The sequence below is a fragment of the Rhineura floridana genome, chromosome 4, assembly GCF_030035675.1.
Source record: "Rhineura floridana isolate rRhiFlo1 chromosome 4, rRhiFlo1.hap2, whole genome shotgun sequence".
NCBI lineage: Eukaryota > Metazoa > Chordata > Lepidosauria > Squamata > Rhineuridae > Rhineura > Rhineura floridana.
In genome coordinates, this window is record NC_084483.1 from 35800629 (window position 1) to 35822696 (window position 22068).

General features: G+C 40.8%; 1 protein-coding gene across 3 annotated transcripts in view; it reads right to left on the reverse strand.

The window, feature by feature from the left end:
* Positions 1-22068, reverse strand: part of ASAP2 (ArfGAP with SH3 domain, ankyrin repeat and PH domain 2) — a 151234-nt gene that overhangs the window by 80242 nt on the left and 48924 nt on the right. For all 3 annotated transcript variants that reach the window (XM_061622818.1, XM_061622816.1, XM_061622817.1), the window contains 2 exons: positions 16411-16485; positions 8827-8876 (listed from right to left, as the gene is read on the reverse strand). In XM_061622818.1, coding sequence (XP_061478802.1) covers positions 8827-8876; positions 16411-16485 — 125 coding nt within the window. The remainder of the gene's footprint in view (positions 1-8826; positions 8877-16410; positions 16486-22068) is intronic.

The following is a 22068-nucleotide window of genomic DNA, read 5'->3' on the forward strand; positions in this document are numbered from 1 at the left end:
ACAACTTGGTTTTGAGAACCATAGGAATGTAGGAATCTGCCTTATACTGAATCACACCACTAGTCCATCTAGTTCAGTATTGTCTATGCTGACCAGTAGTGACTGTCCAGAACTTCAGACTAGAGCATTTCCCAACCCTTCTTGATGCCAGAGACCTTTGCATACAAAACAAACCAACACCCTGTCTGCTGAGAGTGCAATTTTTTTTCTGTCATGGGCATTTCTACTGGATATGTTTCTCTGCATTCCATCTTGTTAATGTTTAATCATATAAAGGGCAGCACAGCAGAACAAAGATAAAGCAAGTGCCCAAATCTAAATCCAGTCAGATCTAGTCATAGGCCCACATTTAATCACTGGCACTTTTAACATAAGGTATTTCATCTTCATGTAATAAAAAGTGAAAGAAACCTTGCTGCACGTGGGAGCAAAGCTTTTTGTTTATTTGTTTTAAAGGAAATGTGAGCTGCAGCACTGAAAAGTGGGGTGCCTACCATTTAATTAAAAAAAGCAAAAGGTCTACAAAATGATGGGACTATTTCCAGGGGGAGAAAGGGTCATCTTACCCAAAGGCCTCTGTGAGTTTAAAAAGCTTTTTTTTAGGACTTTGATTTACAGGACATAATGAAATGGACTCCTAACTGAGCAGAGCAGAGGCAGCTGTCTCAGCTGGTCCACAGGAGAGGAGATACAAGCCAGCCAGCTTTCAGAGAGCGAGAGAACAGGGAGAGCGAACAGGAGAGCAAATAGGAGTTTGACAAAGGAGTTCAACAGGGGAGGTCAAGGGGGATGCCCCTTAAAAATAAATAAATAAATACTAATTCTTCTAGTACAGCGCACTGCATACCAGTGGGACTGTAGGACAGGACAAAGCACAGGCTACTCCAAAACAACTAGTTAGAAAGAAACAAAAGGTAGAAGAGAGTATGAACCGGGAGGATACTCTAGTGGTTGTAACCTGCAAGGTGTGCGCCATGTTTGTTTTCTTGCCTGAGAACAACATGGCGTACACGGGCAACGAGTGCAAGCTTGTGGCACTGTTGGAAGAAAAAGTGAGAGGCCTGGAACAGTGGGTGGCCACACTTAGGACTATAAGAGAAGATGAAGAGTTTTTAGAACGCTGGAACAACAGCAGCTAAGAGAAGTGGAGATGGAAGAACAACAGCATGTGGTAGCAGAAGAGGAGGCTGCTTTGGAGAGGAACAATGAAGTGGAGGAAACTCCGTGGGAAAGGGTGACAGAAGCAGAAGAGCTAGAAGACACCCTTCACCAGTGGAACTATGGAACTGCTTTTAACCACTCAGGGATGAGATGAGAGGACAGCCTGTGGTGGAAAAATTACAGGAGACCCCGTGTGACAATGAACAAGAGGCTGAAGCTCAATCAAGCAGGGGCAATGAAACCATGCCCCACAACAAGAAGAGAAGAGTACTTGTAGTGGGAGACTCCCTACTGCATGGGATCGAAACCCAAGTATGCTGAGAAGATCCGTGGAGTCGCCAAGTATGCTGTCTATCAGGAGAATGGATTAGAGATATGATGGAAGGGTTGCCATCACTCATCAAGCCCACTGACTGGTATCCCTTTCTCCTCATTCATGTAGGAACAAATGATACTGCCAAACGGAGCTATGAAGAAATCACATCAGACTTTGAAGCTCTGGGAAGGAAACTCAAGGACTTTTTCATCCATCTTTCCAGTACTTAGAAGAGGAGTAGAAAGGGAAAGAAAAATACTCTGTGTGAATGAATGGCTACGAAGGTGGTGCCGATGTGAGAGATTTGGATTCTGGGACCACAAGCTATGCTTCCTGGAAGATGGACTGCTGGCAAGTGATGGGTTGCATCTCACAAGAACTGGGAAGAATGTGTTTGGGCACAGCATGGAGAAGTTCATCAAGAGGGCTTTAAACTGAATCCTAAGGGGGAGGGAGAAGTAAACTTGGTGGTAATGACTGATGAAGGCTTGTGCAAAGTAACGGGAACAGAGAGATCGGCTCTAATAGGGACCAGTGACAGTCCTCAGAAAAATATAGTAAGGAAGCCAAGCCATAAATCACATGGTCTTCGATGTCTGTATACTAATGCACAGAGCATGGGAAACAAGCAGGACGAAGTTGAACTCTTAATACAGGAGGGTAATTACGACTTGATAGGTATAACAAACTTGGTGGGATGACTCCCATGACTGGAATACAGCAACTGAAGGATATAACTTGTTCAAAAAGAACAGAAGGAATAAAAAGGGAGGTGGAGTTGCGCTATATGTTAAAAATATATATCCCTGCACAGAAATACAGGAAGATGAGCTTGGTAGCTCCACTAAGAGTATCTGGATTAAAATTAATGGGGCAAGTAATAAAAGGAATGTGGTGCTTGGAGTCTACTACCGACCACCCAATCAAGGAGAAGACGAGAATGTAACTTTTGAAAAGCAAATTGCCAATGTTTTGAGGAGACATGATGTAGTAGTAATGGGGGATTTCAATTATCCCGATATCTGTTGGGAGACAAATTCTGTCAAACACGGCCCCTCCAAGAAATTTCTGACTTGTGTTGGAGATAACTTTATCCTACAGAAAGTGGAGGAAGCAACCAGAGGATCAGCTATCCTGGACTTGATTCTAACCAACAGAGATGATTTGGTGGATGAAGTGGCAGTTACGGGAACTCTGGGGGAAAGTGACCACACCATACTTGAATTCTTGATTTTAACAGAAGCAAAAGCTGAGAGTAGCCATATGTACACCCTGGACTTCAGGAAGGCTGATTTTAATAAACTCAGAACAATTGTAAGTATGGTTCCATGGCAAGTGACCCTAATGAGAAAAGAAGTCGAAGGTGGGTGGGAGTTTCTAAAAAAGGAAATTCTAAAACCGCAATGGCAAGCAATTCCAACAAGGAAAAAAGAGAGAAAACAGCAGAAGAAGCCGATGTGGCTTCACAAAAAGCTTAGAGATTACCTGAAAACAAAAAAGGAGACATACAGGAAGTAGAAGGAAGGCCAGGCCACAAAGGTAGAGTACAGGCAGGTATCATGGAATTGCAGGGATTGCGTCAGGAAGACTAAAGCTGAGAATGAGTTTCGGTTAGCAAGGGATGCTATAAGCAACAAAAAAGCTTTCTCCAGGTATGTCCATAGTAAAAGACAAAGAAATGGTGGCACAGCTACTCAATGAGGATGGCAAAATGATAACAGATAACAAAGAAAAGGCAAAAGTGCTCAAATCCTACTTTGGCTCAGTCTTCTCCCAAAGAAGGGTCTATGACCCTCCTGGGAAACATGAAGTAGAAGGGGCAGGATTGGAGCTTGAGATTGATAGACAAATGGTCAAGGAATACCTAATCACTTTGAACGAGTTCAAATCGGCAGGGCCCGATAAACTGCCTCCTAGAGTAGTGAAGGAACTGGCTGAAGAACTCTCAGAACCACTGTATATTATCTTTGCGAAATCATGGAGGACTGGTGAAGAGCCTAGGGCCGGTGTAACACGGTAAGCAAAGTAAGCATGGCAGGAGGGTACAATGCTTGAGGGGCGCCACAGGCACCCAGAAAACAAATTTTAAACGCCCGGAAAATGCCCTCCTCCATTAAAACAAACCAGAGAGAAGGAGGGGGAATGGAGGGAAGAGCGAATAGCCTTTTAAAGAGATATCTCAGGCTCCATAATTCAGACCCCTAAGTCCGGTCACAGCCTGTAGAATGTGCGTCTTGAATTTCTGTTCCATTCACTATGAAGGGGTCGTGTTTGTTTGTTTCTCTCGCTGTCTTCTTCCCAAACATGTGACTGCATAAAAGAGGAAGCAGGAAAAGGACGAGGTGGGATCGGACGTAGGTACTCCTGCTGCTTGCGGGACGGAAGGCTACAGTTAGGGCAAGCAAAATAAGCTGCCTCTTGTTGACACCCCACGCAACTCAGCTGTAGAATTCGTGTGTGTATGTGTGTGAAGTTTTTTGGATGGTGCTGGGTCATGGGCCAGTCACCCTTTCTCAGCCTATTCTTTCTTTTTTTATTATTTAAAAGCATTTATATACAGCTTACTATTTTTAAAAAAAATCAGTGGAATACGGTCTAAAAAAGCATATTTCATTAAAAAAGAACACAACCTAAACCAGTAAAACAGCAATATAAAAAAATAAACGTGAATAAAACAGAAATCCAGAAGATTCAAACATGCAGCAATGACACCAGAAAAAAATGGGGGGGGGGACCAGATGGGGCAAAGTATATTTCTAGGTGAGTGAAAAATACTAGGTGGGGGGTGAACTCATTGTTTGAGGGGGATGCTTGCCCACCTGCAAACATTTCTCTTATGGGTCAGAGAAAGCCTGGGTAAAAACATAAGTCTTCGCAAGATATCTGAAGCAACTGATGGTTACATATCAATTCTGATGACAATCAATTATTCTGATTGTAAGATATTTTAATAGATTTTAGTCTTTTATTTTTATATTCTTGCAGTCTGACCTAGGACATTATGGTGAAGGGTGGATAAGAAATCCAAGAAATAATAACAACTATTACTTACTTACTTAGATTTATTCCCTCCACCCTAAGGTCCCAAGGTGGATTTCCAAGCAATACAATTTAAAACCAAATAAAAACAAAAATCAGCCTACCTCACAGGGTCATTGTGAGGATAAATCTGGTGGGAGAATCATGTACATTGTTCCTTGGGCTCATTGGAGGAAAAGCAAGATTACAAATGTAGTAAATAAAATTATTAATAAATAGAGGGTGGTATTCAACACTTGCCCTACTCAAAGAAGACTCATTGAAGTTAATGATCATGATTAACTTAGGTTCATTTATTTCAATGGGTCTACTCTGAGTAGGACTTAGTTGACTGCAACCCAGAATCTCCAGAGGTAGGAGCGGTATACTTCTCTGAATACCATCTGGTAGGAGATAAACCTTGGGGAGCATTATTGCCTTCATGCCCTCCTTGTGGGCTTTTCAGAAGCATACAACTGACCGCTGTCGGAAGCAATGAGACTGTACTGTACGGATCTTTGGTCTGATCCGCAAAGGCACTTCTTAGATTCATGACTCTATAGCGGTGCCTTTATTTGAAAGTAACCTCTATGGAACTCAGTGGGCCTTACTTCTGAGTAAGGATGCATTGGCTCAGTTGGTTAAGTTAGTTACTCGGCATGGGAGTAAGATACTGACCTCAGTAAGGATTACTTCTAATTTATCTTTTTGCTAAATAAAGGCAATACAAAAAGGTCATTTTCTTTTTACTTTATTTATTTTACTATTCAACCAAAACATTTTCCTACTCCATAATGATTTTCTTATTTGTCCTTATTTGCCTTGTTACATTTTTTTATAACATCTGAATTGAAAAATGAACAAAAAAAATTATGAAAGGTAAGGGCGCCGATCTATAATTTGCAGGGGGGCGCTGAACACGCCAGCACTGGCCCTGGAAGCACCAGATGACTGGAGGAGAGCTAATGTTGTCCCTGTCTTCAAAAAGGGCAAAAAGGAGGAACCGGGGAACTACAGACCAATCAGCCTAACGTCAATCCCTGGAAAAACTCTGGAGCAGATTATAAAGCAGTCAATCTGTAAGCACCTTGAAAGCAATGCAGTGACTTCTAGGAGCCAACATGGATTTATGAAGAACAAATCCTGCCAAACTAATCTCATCTCATTTTTTGTTTAGGTAACCTCCCTTGTAGACTGTGGGAATGCTGTGGACATATCTCGACTTCAGCAGAGCTTTTGACAAAGTACCCCATGATATTCTGATTAGCAAGCTAGCTAAATGTGGGCTGGATGGAACAACTATCAGGTGGATCCACAGTTGGCTCCTGAATTGTACTCAAAGAGTGCTTATCAATGGTTCCTTCTCAAACTGGGTGGAAGTAACGAGTGGGGTGCCACAGGGCTCGGTCCTGGGCCCAGTACTCTTCAACATTTTTATTAACAATTTGGATGAGGTACAGAGCATGCTTATCAAATTTGCAGATGATAGAAAATTGCGGGGCATAGCTAATACAGTGGAAGACAGAAAGAAAATTCAAAGGGACCTTGATAGGCTGGAGCATTGGGCTGAAAACAACAGAATGAAATTCAGGAAGGATAAATGCAACAGTCTACACTAAATGTCATCCTGAAAGGTATCTTAAATCAATAACTACCGTATATTCCGGCGTATAAGACGACTGGGCGTATAAGACGACCCCCAACTTTTGAGAAGATTTTCCTGGGTTAAAAAGTCATCTTATACGCCGGAATAACAGCCCCCCAACCACAGCCACAACTCTTCAACCCGCTTGCCCCCATAGCAACCTGCCCCCAGCCGCAAAAAAGACCCTGATCCCCGTTTAAAAAGCCAGCGTCCCTCTCCCCTTTCTTCCCTGCGTGGCCAGCGCCCCCTCGCCCCATAGCCCGCACCGACCTTTGCCCACCAAGAAGTGGATGTCGCTGAGCACCTCGTTCTTGAAGAGGAAGGCGAAGCGCTCCTGCACCGTCGGCTTCGTCGCCTGCCAGTTGTAGGCCGGCTCCCGCGGCGCCAGCAGGCCGGAGGCAGCGGCGGCAGTGGAGGGCGCCGAGGAGGAGGCCGCAGGGGCAGCTGTCGGCAGCGGGTTCCCGCCTCCGCCGCCTCCCACTGCTGCTGCCGCCGCCCGGTGGTTGTGCATCAGCGGAGGCGCCGGCGCGGCCTGCGGCGGCAAGAGCAGCGAAAGCGGCCCGCCGTTGGCCGCCCGAGGAGGAGCAGCCGCCGTGGCCGCGGCCCCGTCGCTCGCCTGAGCAGCCGCGGGCGGAGGAGCAGCAGCAGCGGCGGGAGGCGGCGCAGGCGAGGCCGCCACGGAGGAGAAGGACGCGGGGAGGCTGCTGCTGCTGCTGCCGCCCGGTGGTTGTGCGTCAGCGGAGGCGCCGGCGCGGCCTGCGGCGGCGAGAACAACGAAAGCGGCCCGCCGTTGGCCGCCCGAGGAGGAGCAGCCACCGCCGCCACGGCCCCGTCGCTCGCCTGAGCAGCCGTGGGCGGAGGAGCAGCAGCGGCGGCGGGAGGCGGCGCAGGCAAGGCCGCCACGGAGGAGAAGGACGCGGGGAGGCTGCTGCTGCTGCTCCCCGCCCCAGCCGCCATTTTGCGGCGGAGGAGGCCGCGCAGGAGATGGCGGGGACGGAGGAGCAATGGGGATTCCCCTCAGGGGAGGGGACGCCGGGCCAGGCTGCAGGCAGGAGAAATACGGTACTATATTCCGGCGTATAAGACGACACCCGGCGTATAAGACGACCCCCAACTTTTGTGAAGATTTTCCTGGGTTAAAAAGTCGTCTTATACGCCGGAATATACGGTATATTTTGCTTTCTTAGTTGCAGAAATAAACTTGGCAATGTGTAGGCAAAATCTGAAGAAGGCTTGGAAATGGGATAAAAGTTAATCATGGCTTCCAGTGGCCAACGGATGGAGCTTTTATGCCCTTTGTGGCTCTATATTCCTTCTGTCCCTCTTGTCCACAGTGACTGTTATCCCCTCCCTAGGCCCCTTCCACCCTTGGACTCCTCCTTTTACCCTCTGCTCCTCTTATTTTTACAAAAGAAAATTAAACAAAAATTTGGTTTTCTGTGCAGCTATAAACATGAAGCTAAACTAGCAAGTTTTCTTCCCCCTTCACCTGGGCTCCTACTGGGAGAAAGGGTGGGATATAAATCTAATATAAATCTAATGAATTAATGAATTAATTACAAAACCCTAATCTTCCCTGACATACTCAATTTATCACTGAAAGGACAGTTACGTTTAATAGTAAAAAGAATCTAAGTTGCAAAGTAAATTGTCAACCCAGCGCACAAATGGGTCATACAAGGAGGGCATCTCAAGAGGAATTCCCAGCGGTTGCTCTATTTTTATGGAACTTCTTTCATATCAGCACTTATCAAAGCTAGGACACATTCTAGAAGCCCATCAAGATCTACTCGGCTTTTTAAAAGCTAGGATTGTGCAGCACTGAGTGACTTTAGCTTGATGTATTTTACTGCTCCTGTCCTACAGGCTTTGTGAGATCACATATTCTTTTGAACCAATCATGTACGACTGTTAAAAATCAACTCAACATGCTCATGTGTTAAAGACAGGAGCGTGTTCATAAATGTTTTTGTATGTTATAGTAAGTGGATTACATATTTGTTTTCTAACTGGTCCTGAGGAAGAGTTTCTTGACTCAATATGTATTTGGCCTTACTGAACAAAGCAATTCCTGTGTACCTGTCAGATTCCCTCATTTCCTGTACTGGTGCCCTCCCTTTTCTCAGCCAGGACTACCCCCCCCATAGCAGTTTAGGTATTTGGAACCAAGACCTCCTAAACAGGAAACAAATATAATCATGCAAACCAACTGTTTGCACATATAAAAATACTTGAGGTTAGGCATTATACTCTACCCATAAAACATTCCAATTCACAACTAGAAACAATTAAGTCCTACAAATCAATGGGGTTAAGGTGTGTTTGTCACTCAATTACTGCATCATCAAATGATGGCTTGCATATGTGAGGCACTTCAGGTCAAACAATGCTGACAAAAATTTTGTATCAGTTTTGCCTCCCCTCCTGCACAATACACTTTTCAAGTAAATCACTTAATGCATTCAACTTCAAGCTATTAAGTAATAGTCACCCATGGGTGAATCAGCCTTAGGTAACTAAACTAGAATCCCACTAGCATAAATCCTCCATGAATTAAAAACTTAGGTTGCAACCCTATGCAGCCAGTGAACTCAGTCGTCCCTCCTTCTGAATAAATATGCACCAGAGAGGTTTTTTTAGCAACAAATCCAAATTAATTTCTATGTAACAGAAAGAAAATACATACACTTTTGTTTCATAGTCTTTCCATGCTTTATCAAAAGGTTTCTTCAGATCCTGCAAAAATAATGAAATAAATAAAAGGTAACTGTTCATTCTTAGACATCTTTCAAATCACCCAAACCAGATGCTGATAAAGTATTTTTGCATTCAGGAACAGCTTGTTGCCCTTTAAACACACAATGTTTTTAATTCATTTTTAAAATGTTTGTAATTGATTTCTATGGGAGCAAAGATCAGCACACTGACCCAAGCCTCTATTTAACACCAACATGAACTCCTGATAACTCAAATTATTTTAGAACAAACAGGTCTGAAAAACAACTGGGAAGAACCAGAGCTGCTATGATCTCCATTCCATTTATGTACCATTATAAAAATATACACAACATTTCAGGCAGGATTGATAAAAATAAATGGTTTTTTAAAAATTGGGTTTTCTATTTAAATCAGATTATTTTATTTAAATTGATTTTTTAATTTAAATCAGATTTCAAATTTTTAAAAAGCAATTAGTAAAAAACAACCTTGATCAAAGATATCTTCATGAATACTAATCATACAACTTGCATGCCGCCCTGGGCTCCTGCTGGGAGGAAGTGCAGGATATAAATCAAATAATAAATAAATACATAAAATACAACTTCTTATTCTATGAATATGTTATGGAGATGGGAGATAATCTGATCAGTCCTATTCTGCAGGTGGTATACATGAAGTGCAGGCTGTCTCCCAAAGATAGAGTAAGTCAATGAATAGAGAATCTGGGGGGATGAAGTAGATCTGAACAAGGAGGAGACCACTGAAGTGGTAATCCAGCTCTTAACAGCAGTATCCTCTTCTGCAGGTGTAGATATAGTTTTTTCTTCCTTTGGAGTCATTCATTCTCAATTAAGAAATAAGTTGGAAGCTGAAAAAGCAGGAAAGCTTGTATTTCATTTCCAGATAATGAACAAGGAAGACAAAGGTGAAGAAGGTGACTGAGTAACAGTACCACCTAGTAGTTTACATTTCTCATGTTGACTTAGTGAATTAAAATGGGCAGGAATGGGACATTTTCAATCAGGCAAATGGAAGGTCTGGGCGAGTTATATCAATGAGATTAAATGGGAAACCTATGAACATAACCATCATCCAAGTCTATGCTTTAACGGCAAACACAGAAGAAGAGGAAGTGGAAAGATTTGATGCAGAAGTACAGGAATGAATTGATCACACAATAAGCAAGATGTGCTGATAATCATGGGGGACTGGAATGCAAAAGTAGGGAACTGAGAACAACCAGGAATTGTGGGGAAATGGGGCTTAGGAGACAGAAATGGAGCAGAAGACTTACTGAATTCTGTGAAGCCAATAATTTGCTTCTTACAAACATATTTTCTGAGCAACCAAAAAGATGACTATACACGTGGATATCACCACATGGTCAATATAGGAATCAAATTGATTATATAATTGGTAGCAGAAGATGGAGAAGTTCCATACATTCTACGACCAGATCTCATTAATTTATGGGACGCGGTCCAGCCGACGAAGGTGGGACGGATTTTTAACAGCAAGCTCTATCTGATAAAGCGAACGTTCACCTTATCTTCTAAGAGAGAACGCACTAACAGGCAAGCACCCTTCTTTCTATATTTTTCTTTTACTTGACTTAAATTGTTGCTGTTTAAAAGAGATTTGCCAGATTGATCAGTTTTTGACATCTCACTGGGGAGCCATAACTTCTCTCTGCTACGCACTAATTAATAGCTTATCTCTGTTTTTGTTGCAAAAAGCTGTCCTGGATTTGCATTCTAAAGATATACACAGAAGAGGGATTTCTATTCCAGATTTTTATTTTGAAAAATATTATACTGTTTTGAGACTACTCTCTTTTTGGTCTATTTTATTTTGACGAATCTGTTTCTTGACGATTGCCATTAATTGTTTCGATCCTGGGAACTGCATTTTGTTTACTTAACTATTGGAGAGATAAGGCTGTCTGCTCTGTTTATACTGTGATGTCACCAAGTTTGGAGTATTAACCCAATTGTTGCTGAAATAAGAAGTGGTTTTCCTATATTTTTCTTTTAAAATGGCAATTAAGAAAGTGGCTGAAAATCTGGAAATAACTATGTTTCAGAAAATAATGGATGAGATTGAGATAATGAAAATTGAATTGAGTAAAATGAAGCAGGAGATTAAAGATATAAGGGTCCCTGTGAGAGAGGTGACCCTGGAAGGGGTCCCTGTGAGAGAGGAGACCCCGGAGATTGGAACAGGGGTCCCTGTGAGAGAGGCGACCCTGGAGACTGGAATAGGGGTCCCTGTGAGAGAGGAGATCCCGGAGATTGGAACCAACGTGGAACAGGAACAAGATTTGGAGTCTATGGACTTTAGAAATAAAATCTATTGTTTGGAACTCAATGTTATCTCTGAAGAAATGAATGAAGATTCTAGAGATAAAGTTATCAATGGCATGGATAATCTTCTGGACTGGAATGATGTGATGGAGCCCAATATAGAGAAAATCTATGGAATTATCTGCAGCCATGTGACAATGGAAAAACTTTTAAGAGATGACCCAGTGTATTTTGAAAAAAAGAACAGAGATATGATTTTACAGCAGTATTTCAGCAACCTATTCAGAATGGATGGCAAGAAAATATTTGGGATAGAGGTAATCCCCATCAGACTCTTACTATATGACTATGGCTTTGACAGCAAGATTATTATGGAATACTGATAATGGAAGATTGGATATTGAAATTACTGGACTTAACAAGACTACTGAAGATGGAAGATGGAAAATGGAACTAATAGAGATAATAGAACAATGGCTACTGAAATTATTGAACCTAACAGATTCTGATGTGATGGATTAATTGAAATGTTTATTTTGACTATGGTTATGACAATAAGATTATCATAATTAGTAATGAGATGGATTAATCGATATGCTTATCTGGAAAAAAAAATTGATAGATATATTTCTTAAAGAATTGAAACCTCTCTTTGACTTTTTGTGGAAAGAATAAAGTAATGTTCATGAGATTTGATGATTAAGTAAGATAACTACTGGAGGAAAGTGATTTTATAATATGACTTAAGAGACAGGATTGTTATATATTATAGACTTATAACTGATTTGATCTTTGACAAATGGGAAGTCAATATTTTACTCTTTATTTTTTATTTTTGTTTTTTTTTTTTCTTTTTTTCTTTTTGTTTAACTATTTTTGATTTTGTTTTTTTGTCTTTGAATGTTTTATGATTTTGTCTTGTATGTTTTATGAAAATCTGAATAAAAATTATTGAAAAAAAAAAAGAGAAGTTCCATACATTCTGCAAAAACAAGACCAGGAGCAGACTGCGGTACAGAACATGAACTGGTAATATCGAAAATCAGAGTAAAGCTAAAGAAGAACAACAAAGCAATCATAATGCCAAAATACAATTTAAATAACACCCCAGAAGAATATAAAGATCAAATAAGAAACAGATTTGAGGCTTTAAACTTAGTTGACAGAGAACCAGAAGAACTATGGAGTGAAGTCAGAGACATTATCAGGGAAGAATGCAAAAAGACAATACCTCTAGTTAAAAAGAGAGAAAGACCTCAATAGATGACTGAAGAAACTCTTAAAATGGTTCAAGAGACAAGGAAAGCAAAAGCAAAAGGAGATAGAAACATAGTTAGATCCCTAAATGCAACAATACAGCGACTAGTACATAGGGACAAAGAGAACTATTACAATAGTTATTGTACAGAAATAGAAGAGGACAACAAAAAGGGTAGAACAAGAGCCCTATTCCAAAAGATAAGAGAAATGAAAGGGAAATTTAAACCAAAGGAAGGGATGCTGAATAATCAAGAGGGAAGCACACTGCCTAACAGAGATGAAATAAAAGGAAGATGGAATCAATACACTGAAGAACTCTGGAAAAGATATGTCAGGATGACAGATTCATTCATGGAGGAACCGTATGATGAAGAACCAGAAATTTTAGAATGTGAGGTGAAAGCTGCTCTTAAAATACTTGGAAGAAACAAATCACCAGGAACAGATGGCATACCAATACAGTTGCTACAAGCTACTTAGACTGAATCTGTCCAAATGTTGACAAAAATCTGTGAAGATATATGGAAAACTAAACAATGGCCCACAAACTGGAAGTGTTCCATATACATCCCAATTCCAAAGAAAGGAGATCCCAGGGAATGCAGTAATTATCAAACTATTGTCTTAATATCCCATGCAACTAAAGTAATGCTCAAGATTTTACAACAAAGGCTCTTACCATATATGGAGCGAGAAATGCCCAAGGTGGATTTAGAAAGGGAAGAGGCACCGAGAGCATATTGCAAACATACATTGGATAATGGAACAGACCAAGGAATTTCAGAAGAACATCACCCTGTGCTGTATAGATTACAGCAAAGCCTTTGACTGTGTAGATCATGAAAAACTATGGAATGCTTTAAAAGGAATGGGGGGGGCACTGCATCTGATTGTCCTGATGCGCAACCTAAACTCTGGACAAGAGGCTACTGTAAGGACAGAATATGGAGAAACTGATTGGTTCCCAACTGGAAAGGGTGTGAGACAGGGGTGTATTTTATCACCCTATTTGTTTAATCTGTACGCAGAACATATCATGCAGAAAGCGGGATTGGACCAAGATGAAGGAGGTGTGAAAATTGGAGGGAGAAATATCAGTAATTTAAGATATGCAGATGATACCATATTACTAGCAGAATCCAGTAAAGATTTGAAACGAATGCTGATGAAAGTTAAAGAGTAAAGCACAAAAGCAGGACTACAGCTGAAAGTCAAGAAGACTAAATTAATGACAAAAGAAGATTTATGTAACTTTAAAGTTGACAATGAGGACATTGAACTTGTCAAGGATTATGAATACCTTGGCATGGTCATTAACCAAAATGGAGACAATAGTCAAGAAATCAGAAGAGGGCTAGGACTGGGGAGGGCAGCTATGAGAGAACTAGAAAAGGACCTCAAATGCAAAGATGGATCATTGAACACTAAAGTCAGGATCATTCAGACCATGGTATTCCCAATCTCTATGTATGGATGTGAAAGTTGGACAGTAAAAAAAGCGGGTAAGAGAAAAATAAACTCATCTGAAATGTGGTGGTGGAGGACAGCTTTGTAGATACCATGGACCGCGAAAAAGACAAATAATTGGGTGTCAGAACAAATTAAACCAGAACTATCACTAGAAGCTAAAATGATGAAACTGAGGTTATCATACTTTGGACACATAATGAGAAGACCTGATTCACTAGAAAAGACAAGAATGCTGGGAAAAACAGAAGGGAGTAGAAAAAGAGGAAGACCAAACAAGAGATGGATTGATTCCATAAAGGAAGCCACAGACCTGAACTTACAAGATCTGAACAGGTCGCTGATTCATAGGGTCACCATAAGTCGTAATCAACTTGAAGTCACATAACAACAACAACATGTTGACTTGGTAGAAATTGCCTAAATTTTATTTTTTAAAGAAATTTACATTTATCTAAAAACTGAAAGTGAATCATTCAAGAATCCATGTGCGTGTTTTGTTAATGTTGTTGTTTGTTGAAGAACACTAACCAGAAGAATAAACAATCTTATTGCCACAATTTAAATGCCTGTTTGGTGGTGGTGGTGATTTTGGCACATAGTCACAAAAATAGCATAATTAATTGAACAGTTTATTTATTTATTTATTACATTTATATACCACCCCATAGCCGAAGCTCTCTGGGCGGTTTACAGCAATTGAAGACATTAAAAACAAATATACAAATTTTAAAAACAAAAAACAATTTAAAAACACAATTTCGGAAAAATTAAAAGCAATTTAATTTAAACCAGTTGGAGCTGGTTCATCTCCTGAATGACTTCACAAGTTCATTTTGCTTTAGTACTAAAATGACCAAATTATCATCCCATTTTTGATGAAAATTAATCTGAAAACAATTCAGAATAATTGCTTAGTGTGTACCTACCTTAAAACAAAACCTACATCTTAGAATATGTATTAAGGTTATAATAAACAATAATGTACTTCTACTAAAAAATGATGATTAAATAGAATCTTCCTTACTAGTGATTTAAATCATTAAAATTGAGTCCTTCAGAGATGCGATTTAAATCATGATTTAAATCCATTTGATTTAAATTAAACCAACCTTTATTTTAGGTTTCAAAATAAGCCACAATATATGCAAATTCTTCCTTTGTACAAGGCCCATCACCAAATACTTCCTTTTTATGTCCCCCTTCTCTCCCTATACACCCACTCATCCTTTCCCCTTCCAAGTGGAACATCAAATCTAGAAAAAAGTTGGATAACAATGACTAATGAAGAAAAAGAAATACCAAAAGAAAAGGCAAAGTGGAAAGAGAAGAAAGATAAAAAAAGGCAAACAAGATATGAAATCTGTTGCTGGAAATTTTCTTAGTAAACAAAAAGTATTATTCATGGGAGGCTAATCACTAGGACAAGCATTTTTTTTCTGCACCCCAAAATCAATTGAGACTTTTCTGTCCATCTCTTGTGCTGGCCAATCACAGAAGTAGTTCAAGCAGAACAGCTCATTTCATGTCAGGAAAAAAGTATGGATTTTAAATACTTTTCTTAATTATTTGGATCTTTCCCTCACCCCCAGACCTTCAGCCTCCACCCCCCATAACCACATCCCCTGCCTCTGGCCTATCTCATTGCACCTGAATGAGTCAGACTCAGACCCCACTGCAGCATATGGGAAAGCTAAGCTAAGCCCCCAACCTGACAGTGTTATTTTGCCTCCAGGATTCTCCCTGAGGAGAAAATTGGGGGCAGGCCTGAAGCTCCTCTCCCCGTATGGGGGGGGGAGAGATAATAAACAACTAAGCTGGGAGATTGTGAGGTTATTTGAACATAAAAACTGTGAGAGGTTAAGTTCTCTTCATAGAGGCTAAGAGGCACATGGGACAGACACCACAAGTCCAACCCTCCACCCCGCCCCAATCTCTCTTGAAGGAGAATTCTGAACAGAAAATATCATCTAAACAGGCCGCTGGTACTTGTTAACTCATGCTAGCCAAAACATAAATATAATCGGCCTGCCACAGCAGAGAGGATCTTTGCAAAGTGGTGCAAATGTTTTTAAATGGGTAATAAATCTTTAAAATGACATAAGATTGTTTTATGGTGAGTTGTAAGCATCTCTAGCACTATATTTTATTTCAACACTATAGTGTGTGACGTGTTTCAAGCATTTTGCAAAAGCCAGTAAGGGACTTTTGCATTTGTGTTTGCATGTGATCATAATATTGGATGTTAGGGCTCCCATCTGTCTGGAAGCCCTAATTCTTAACACCAGTAAAGCAATGATGCATTATAGTAGATACTCAACACCTATTAGAACTACTTCAATAAATAAATATATAAATATAAATATATAAATAAATAAGAATCACCATGTACAATATTAAAGATATGAGTGATGGCAATAGGTGGTGCTGGAGCATGACTCCAGCTGAAATGCATTTATGCTAGCAAGGACAGCAACAAAACCATGTATTTGTAAAATATACACACACACATAACATACCCCTTTCACTCCTTTCAGATCTCCCTTCAGCAAACTGTCCAGTGGAAAAGTGATTATATTGTTCATGTTCTGGATCTACAACAATACAAATTGCAATACTTTTAAAACATTTTCACTCTCAGGCTCATTATCCATGTATTTATCAGACAGATCTAGAGGTGTTCAAACCTCGAGGAGGAACAAGTCAAGACAAAACATTATGAGTGTACATAATATCCTCGCAGAGATGGCATACCAATTCCCTGAGAAGAGCTTATTTGCTCCTCCCTATGCTTTGGTCTCCAAGAGGTGCAAGATACCAGTTTCCATATTTGCAGAAAAGGAAAAGATAATGAAGGATGCCCTTCTAAGATGTTTGCAGGCAGCAATGAATGCTTTATTGCATTATTATTAAACCACAGTGTTCAAGGTGTGGCTGTACTGTCTTACTATCATGTTAAATTTTAACTTAGTACAAATAAGGTGACAGGCATGCTGGTAACAGGTGGAGCATTATATATGTATGCTATCCAAATAACAGAGCCATACCTGGAAAAGTGGTTTACAATCAACAACACCCCCCACCTGCTTTTTAAAAATAGCAGCAACCGAATAATATTTATTTATATAAAGTAGGGATGAATCAAATGTTTTCCTATCTCACTTTTCATCTTGAAAATAAGAATTTAATAGGGCAACTTTTCCCAAAGATCCATAATTCTCCTTTTCTTGTGGCTGCTCACAGCCACTTGCCACAATAGTTCTTGATTTAATAAGCCAAGATTTATTCATTTCTTTATATTCAACCCTTCCTCCCAGTAGGAGCCATGGGCCGCAAACAAAAACACTAAAAACACTCTAAAACACCATGAAAACAGACTTTAAAATATATTAAAACATCTTTAAAAATATGTTAAAACAAAACACCTTTAAAAGCATCTTTTTTAAAAAGCTTTAAAAATTTCTTAAAAGCAATTCCAACACAGTAACAGACTGGGATAAGGTCTCTACTTAAAGGTCCTCTACTGAAAAAAGATCTTCAGTAGGCACCAAAAAGATAACGGAGACGGCACCTATCTAATATTAAATGAGATTCATGCACCCGTGAACAGCCTTGTGCTCCTACCTTTATGCAACTGTGAAAACAAGACATGAAGCTGTAGATAACTATGGCGCTCTGTTATATTCAAGCTGGGAAATTATAGATAATGGCTTCCAAACACAACAGCATTCGTAAATCACAGCTTCATATTGTGGGCTGTTTGCAAGCCATCAGTCAAACTTTCCCAGTTCAGACGTAACAAGAAGATGTAATCAGTTGCGGCTTTCTAGCTTGCCTCTTCACTCAAACCAAGGGAGAAGCACTTGAAGCAACTGCATGCAGGTGCAAGAAGCTCATACCTATTGTGGCATATTAAGGCTGCAATCCAAACACTCCCTTACACCAGGCTGGGAAAGGTCGGACTGAGCTAGCCTCCCACCATCCACAGTCAATAAAGTGATGCCTGTGTCACTCTGCTGACACAGACCACCTCTCCCATGTGCCCACCCAACATGCAGGTGGGCAGGAGGCTCACAGGTGTATCTCCACCAGCAGAGCCTCATGCCCCAAAGGGGGTGTTCAAAAAGAAGGATGGGGCTGAGTCGGATCAATCCACTAGCCTGAAGCTGGCACTGGAATCAGACCCAATCTGCCTGCGCCCACTTTTTTTCTGCTCCTGCCGTGATTTCCTGTGGATGCGGTGGTAACGCAGTAACACACTGGAATTGCTTTGTAAGTCAAGGTAAGATTGTCCAAAAGTGGTCAGTGTTTCTTTCTGTTACAGTATCGCTGTGCCACTTCCCTGTTTCATTCCTTAAATGATTTCAGCAAATCAGAGATCATATACATGATGGCATTATAATACTATGTAGCACAATTGGATTTGGCTATTAGCTAATGTCACTAAAAGCAAATGAAGGCTGCTGGTCACATGAGTAATTCTAACCAATCAGGGACATCTCTAACAATCAAACAAGGCACCTTGCAGCCCTTTCACAGAGACCCCAAACATTAAATTGCTGAAAGGGAGATACCTTTCAACTCAGATCAAGAATCCTGTGAAGTGGCCCCTCTTTTGATCCATCCCTTTGTACTTATGATTCAAAAACCTTGTTTGCAAACTGTAAACTCAGGGATGGAGGCAGGCATGAGTATATTATGGAGAAGAGTGGTAGACCATTCACCTCACGTGCAGAGGTTCCCAAGTTCAATCCCAGGATCTCCAAGTAGGGCTGGGACTGTACTCTTTCTGAACCCTGGAGAGTCACTGTCCCTCAGGGTACTGAGCTAGATGAGCCAATGGTCTGCTTCAGTGTAAGACAGCTTCCTATGCTCCTTTGTTTGCAAGCCCTGCCTGCAATGCCCTCCAATACACAGGCTGTTCTTCAGACCTTTGCGCAATAAGCAGGACGGTTTGAAGAGGGTTTTTAAATGTGTTCGACTGAATACACTTAGAAATCTCCCACAGGCAGGACGTGTTTCCAACCTGACAATGTTTCTTAGGTCTCATCATGTTTCCTGTCCTATCACTGTTTCTAATCACTGGGGGAATTCTAAGGTGGTTCAGTCAACTGTACTTAAAAGTCCCTCTTCAGAGCATGCACCCAGGGCAGGGCTTGCATGTGCACCCACCTCCATTTTTACAACCTGTATGTCTGGGAAAATGCCTGAACACATCTATAGAGTACAAGTATTTGTATTTTAACTTACTTTTGACTTAAACATTGCAAGAACTGAGGTACTAAATTATACACAGGAACCAGAGAAAGCTACACTGAGCGTAGAATGAATTTTGCACTGTTCTACTCCAAATCTTTGAACAGTTGTATCAAGAGACTTTTCAGAAAATTCAGCCCCGTTTACCTCAGTAGGAAGAATATTATTGCATAACTAATCTCAGGAGGATGTATTACAGCTGCAAAACTGATCCAACAGTAGGGAGCAACAACTAGAGGGCTCACAGCTTCATCTCCCCCCACTTTTCAGTACCCTCAACTGCCTCAGTACCCCTCTGTTGTTAACCTAAATCCTAAAGGAAGTAGTGGTACTGTCAACGGGACTTTGGGCCGGTTCACATGGCGATTTAATGAGAGATGAGTTCTACTTGTATGCCCATTTAATTCGCAGCAATCAAATGACGTAGGAAGCAAAGGAAGGCGTCTTACTGCATTTAGCTTTTAATCTGCAGCAAAGTTTAATCCAAAAAGGGAAGGAAAAAAGTCTGTGCTTTGTATCTCTAGGGGTTTGTAGATGCTTAGCTCCGATGCTTTTGAGAGTCCACGCCCACTCCCTCCTTCTCCCTTTGTTATGTCATTTCCTGCGGGCTCCCGTTCTACAAGCCTGCCGCAAACAGTGCTTTTTTTCTTTCCCTCCTAACTTGAGGATTTTTTCTTTTTTTTTATTAAACTTACTCTGGAACAAACAGAGCATGCTTGGTTGCCAAGGTAACCAGAGGAAGTGATAGTTTGACCTTAAGAGGGTGTGGTCATTAGGAAGCTATGTGATTGACGCTTTCCCTTCAGTATGAATGGAAAAAAGCAATTGGAAGGTAGGAAATGTGATATTTAAACTTCCATTACGATGGAAAAAGCTTTGTCTTTAAAACAGAGTTCAGCTCCCGTGTGAATGAGCCCTTGCTGACAGTCCACTCTGGAAGGTACAGGAAACTTGGCATGCCTCTCCATCTCCTCCCCAATGGCTCTGCTATATCTCTGCCCAGAGAAAGGACCACAGAGAAATTCAATATTCTAGCCAATCTTCTAATAAGAGAAGCCAAGCAGAAAGTATTTCTTTCACAGAGTTGTCCTGTCCATTGGACCAAGGTAGGGATATACTAGAATTCCATCCAATTCAGATTTGGTCCCGAATTTTCCATTAATTTGCTTATTCACTATCACTGCAGATAGGATTTTTATGTAATGATTTTCCACAGCTATTTTCAGAAATGCATTTTTAAAAAATCTGCATCTAAAATATTGACATTAATATATTCTCTTCAATTTATCAATTTCCTTTAATTTATCAATATTTCCTTTAAAATACTGATATTTCAAATATCAATATTTCCTTTTAAAATATTGATATTAATATCAATGTTTTTTTCCGAGGGAAAAAAACCCAGATCAATAAAAGCAGAAGCTTGTGGACAAAGAACGAACTTGAATCTATACCAGCCTATATGGAATGTTTTTGAACCTGCACCAGCCAACAGATGCCATCCCTAGAACAAAGGCATATCATCTGGCCCAGATGCTAGTCATTCAGAAAAAAAATTGGGTTATCCACCTGCTGGTGACTGCTGCTAACACTCTCAAACAATCTCCCAGTTGCTCCTCCCAGTCATAGCTGTCATTTTATTGTCAAGCTTTAAGTAAAAAGGGGGATATTTATTTATTAAGTTAACTTATATACCAGTCTAATTTGAAAGAAATCCCAGATCAGTTTACAAATCACACTGTCAAAATATATAAAAGAGCAAAATAAAACCATAATATCATCCTCCATCTTAAAGTAGCAACCAGTAAGCAGTCCTGTTTTGACTGTTCTACAAATAAGTTTTCTTGAGCCTAACTAGTGATAATCTCAAGAAAACCTGAAGCCTGGAAAACTGAAGAAGTGATTATGATTGATGGACCTCCAAAGGCAGGGAATTCCACAAGAAGAACAACATGGTATAATGTACAACAAATGCAAGTTGGTGGTGCTGTTGGGAAAAAAAAGTGATGGGCCTGGAATGGCAAGTGGCCATATTGAAGAGTATAAGAGAAGAAGAAGAGTTCTTAGATAGAACACTGGAACAACAACAGCAAAGAGAGTGGAAGAACAACAGCAAGATGAAGCAGAAGAGGAGACTGTTGTGAAGAGCAACAACGAAAAGGTGACAGGAGTAGAAGAGCTAAAGACACTCTTCACCTGTGGAACTACAGGACCGCTTCCAGGCACATGAGGATGAGACTAGAGGACAGTCTGCAGGGAAAGAACTAAAGGAAACCCCACATGACAGTGAGTGAGAGGCTGAAGCTCAGACAAGCAGAAACAATGAAACCATGCCCCATGACAACAAGAAGAGTGGTAGTAGTGGGAGACTCCCTACTGCATGGGATTGAAACCCAAATATGCCGAGAAGATCCATGGACTCACCAGGTATGCTGTCTCCCTGGACGGATTAGAGATTGTGACAGAAGGGTTGCCATCACTCATACAGCCCACTGACAGATATCCCTTTCTTCTCATCCATGTGGGAACTAATGATACTACCAAGCAGAGGTATGAAGAAATCACGCCAGACTTTGAAGCTCTGGGAAGGAAACTCAAGGACTTTGGGGCCCAGGTAATTTCTTCATCTATCCTTCCAGTACTTAGAAGAGGAGTACAAAGGTAAAGAAACACACTTGGGGTGAATGAATGGCTATGAAGGTGGTGCCAATGAGAGTTGGATTCTGGGACCATGGGCTATGCTTCTTGGAAGATGAACTGCTGGCAAGTGATGGATTGCATCTCACAAGGACTGAGAAGAATGTGTGTGGCCACAGCATGGAGAAATTCATCAGGAGAGCTTTAAACTGAATCCTAAGAGGGAGGGAGATGTAAACTTGGCAGTAATGACTAACAAAGGCTTGTGCACAGTAAGAGGAACT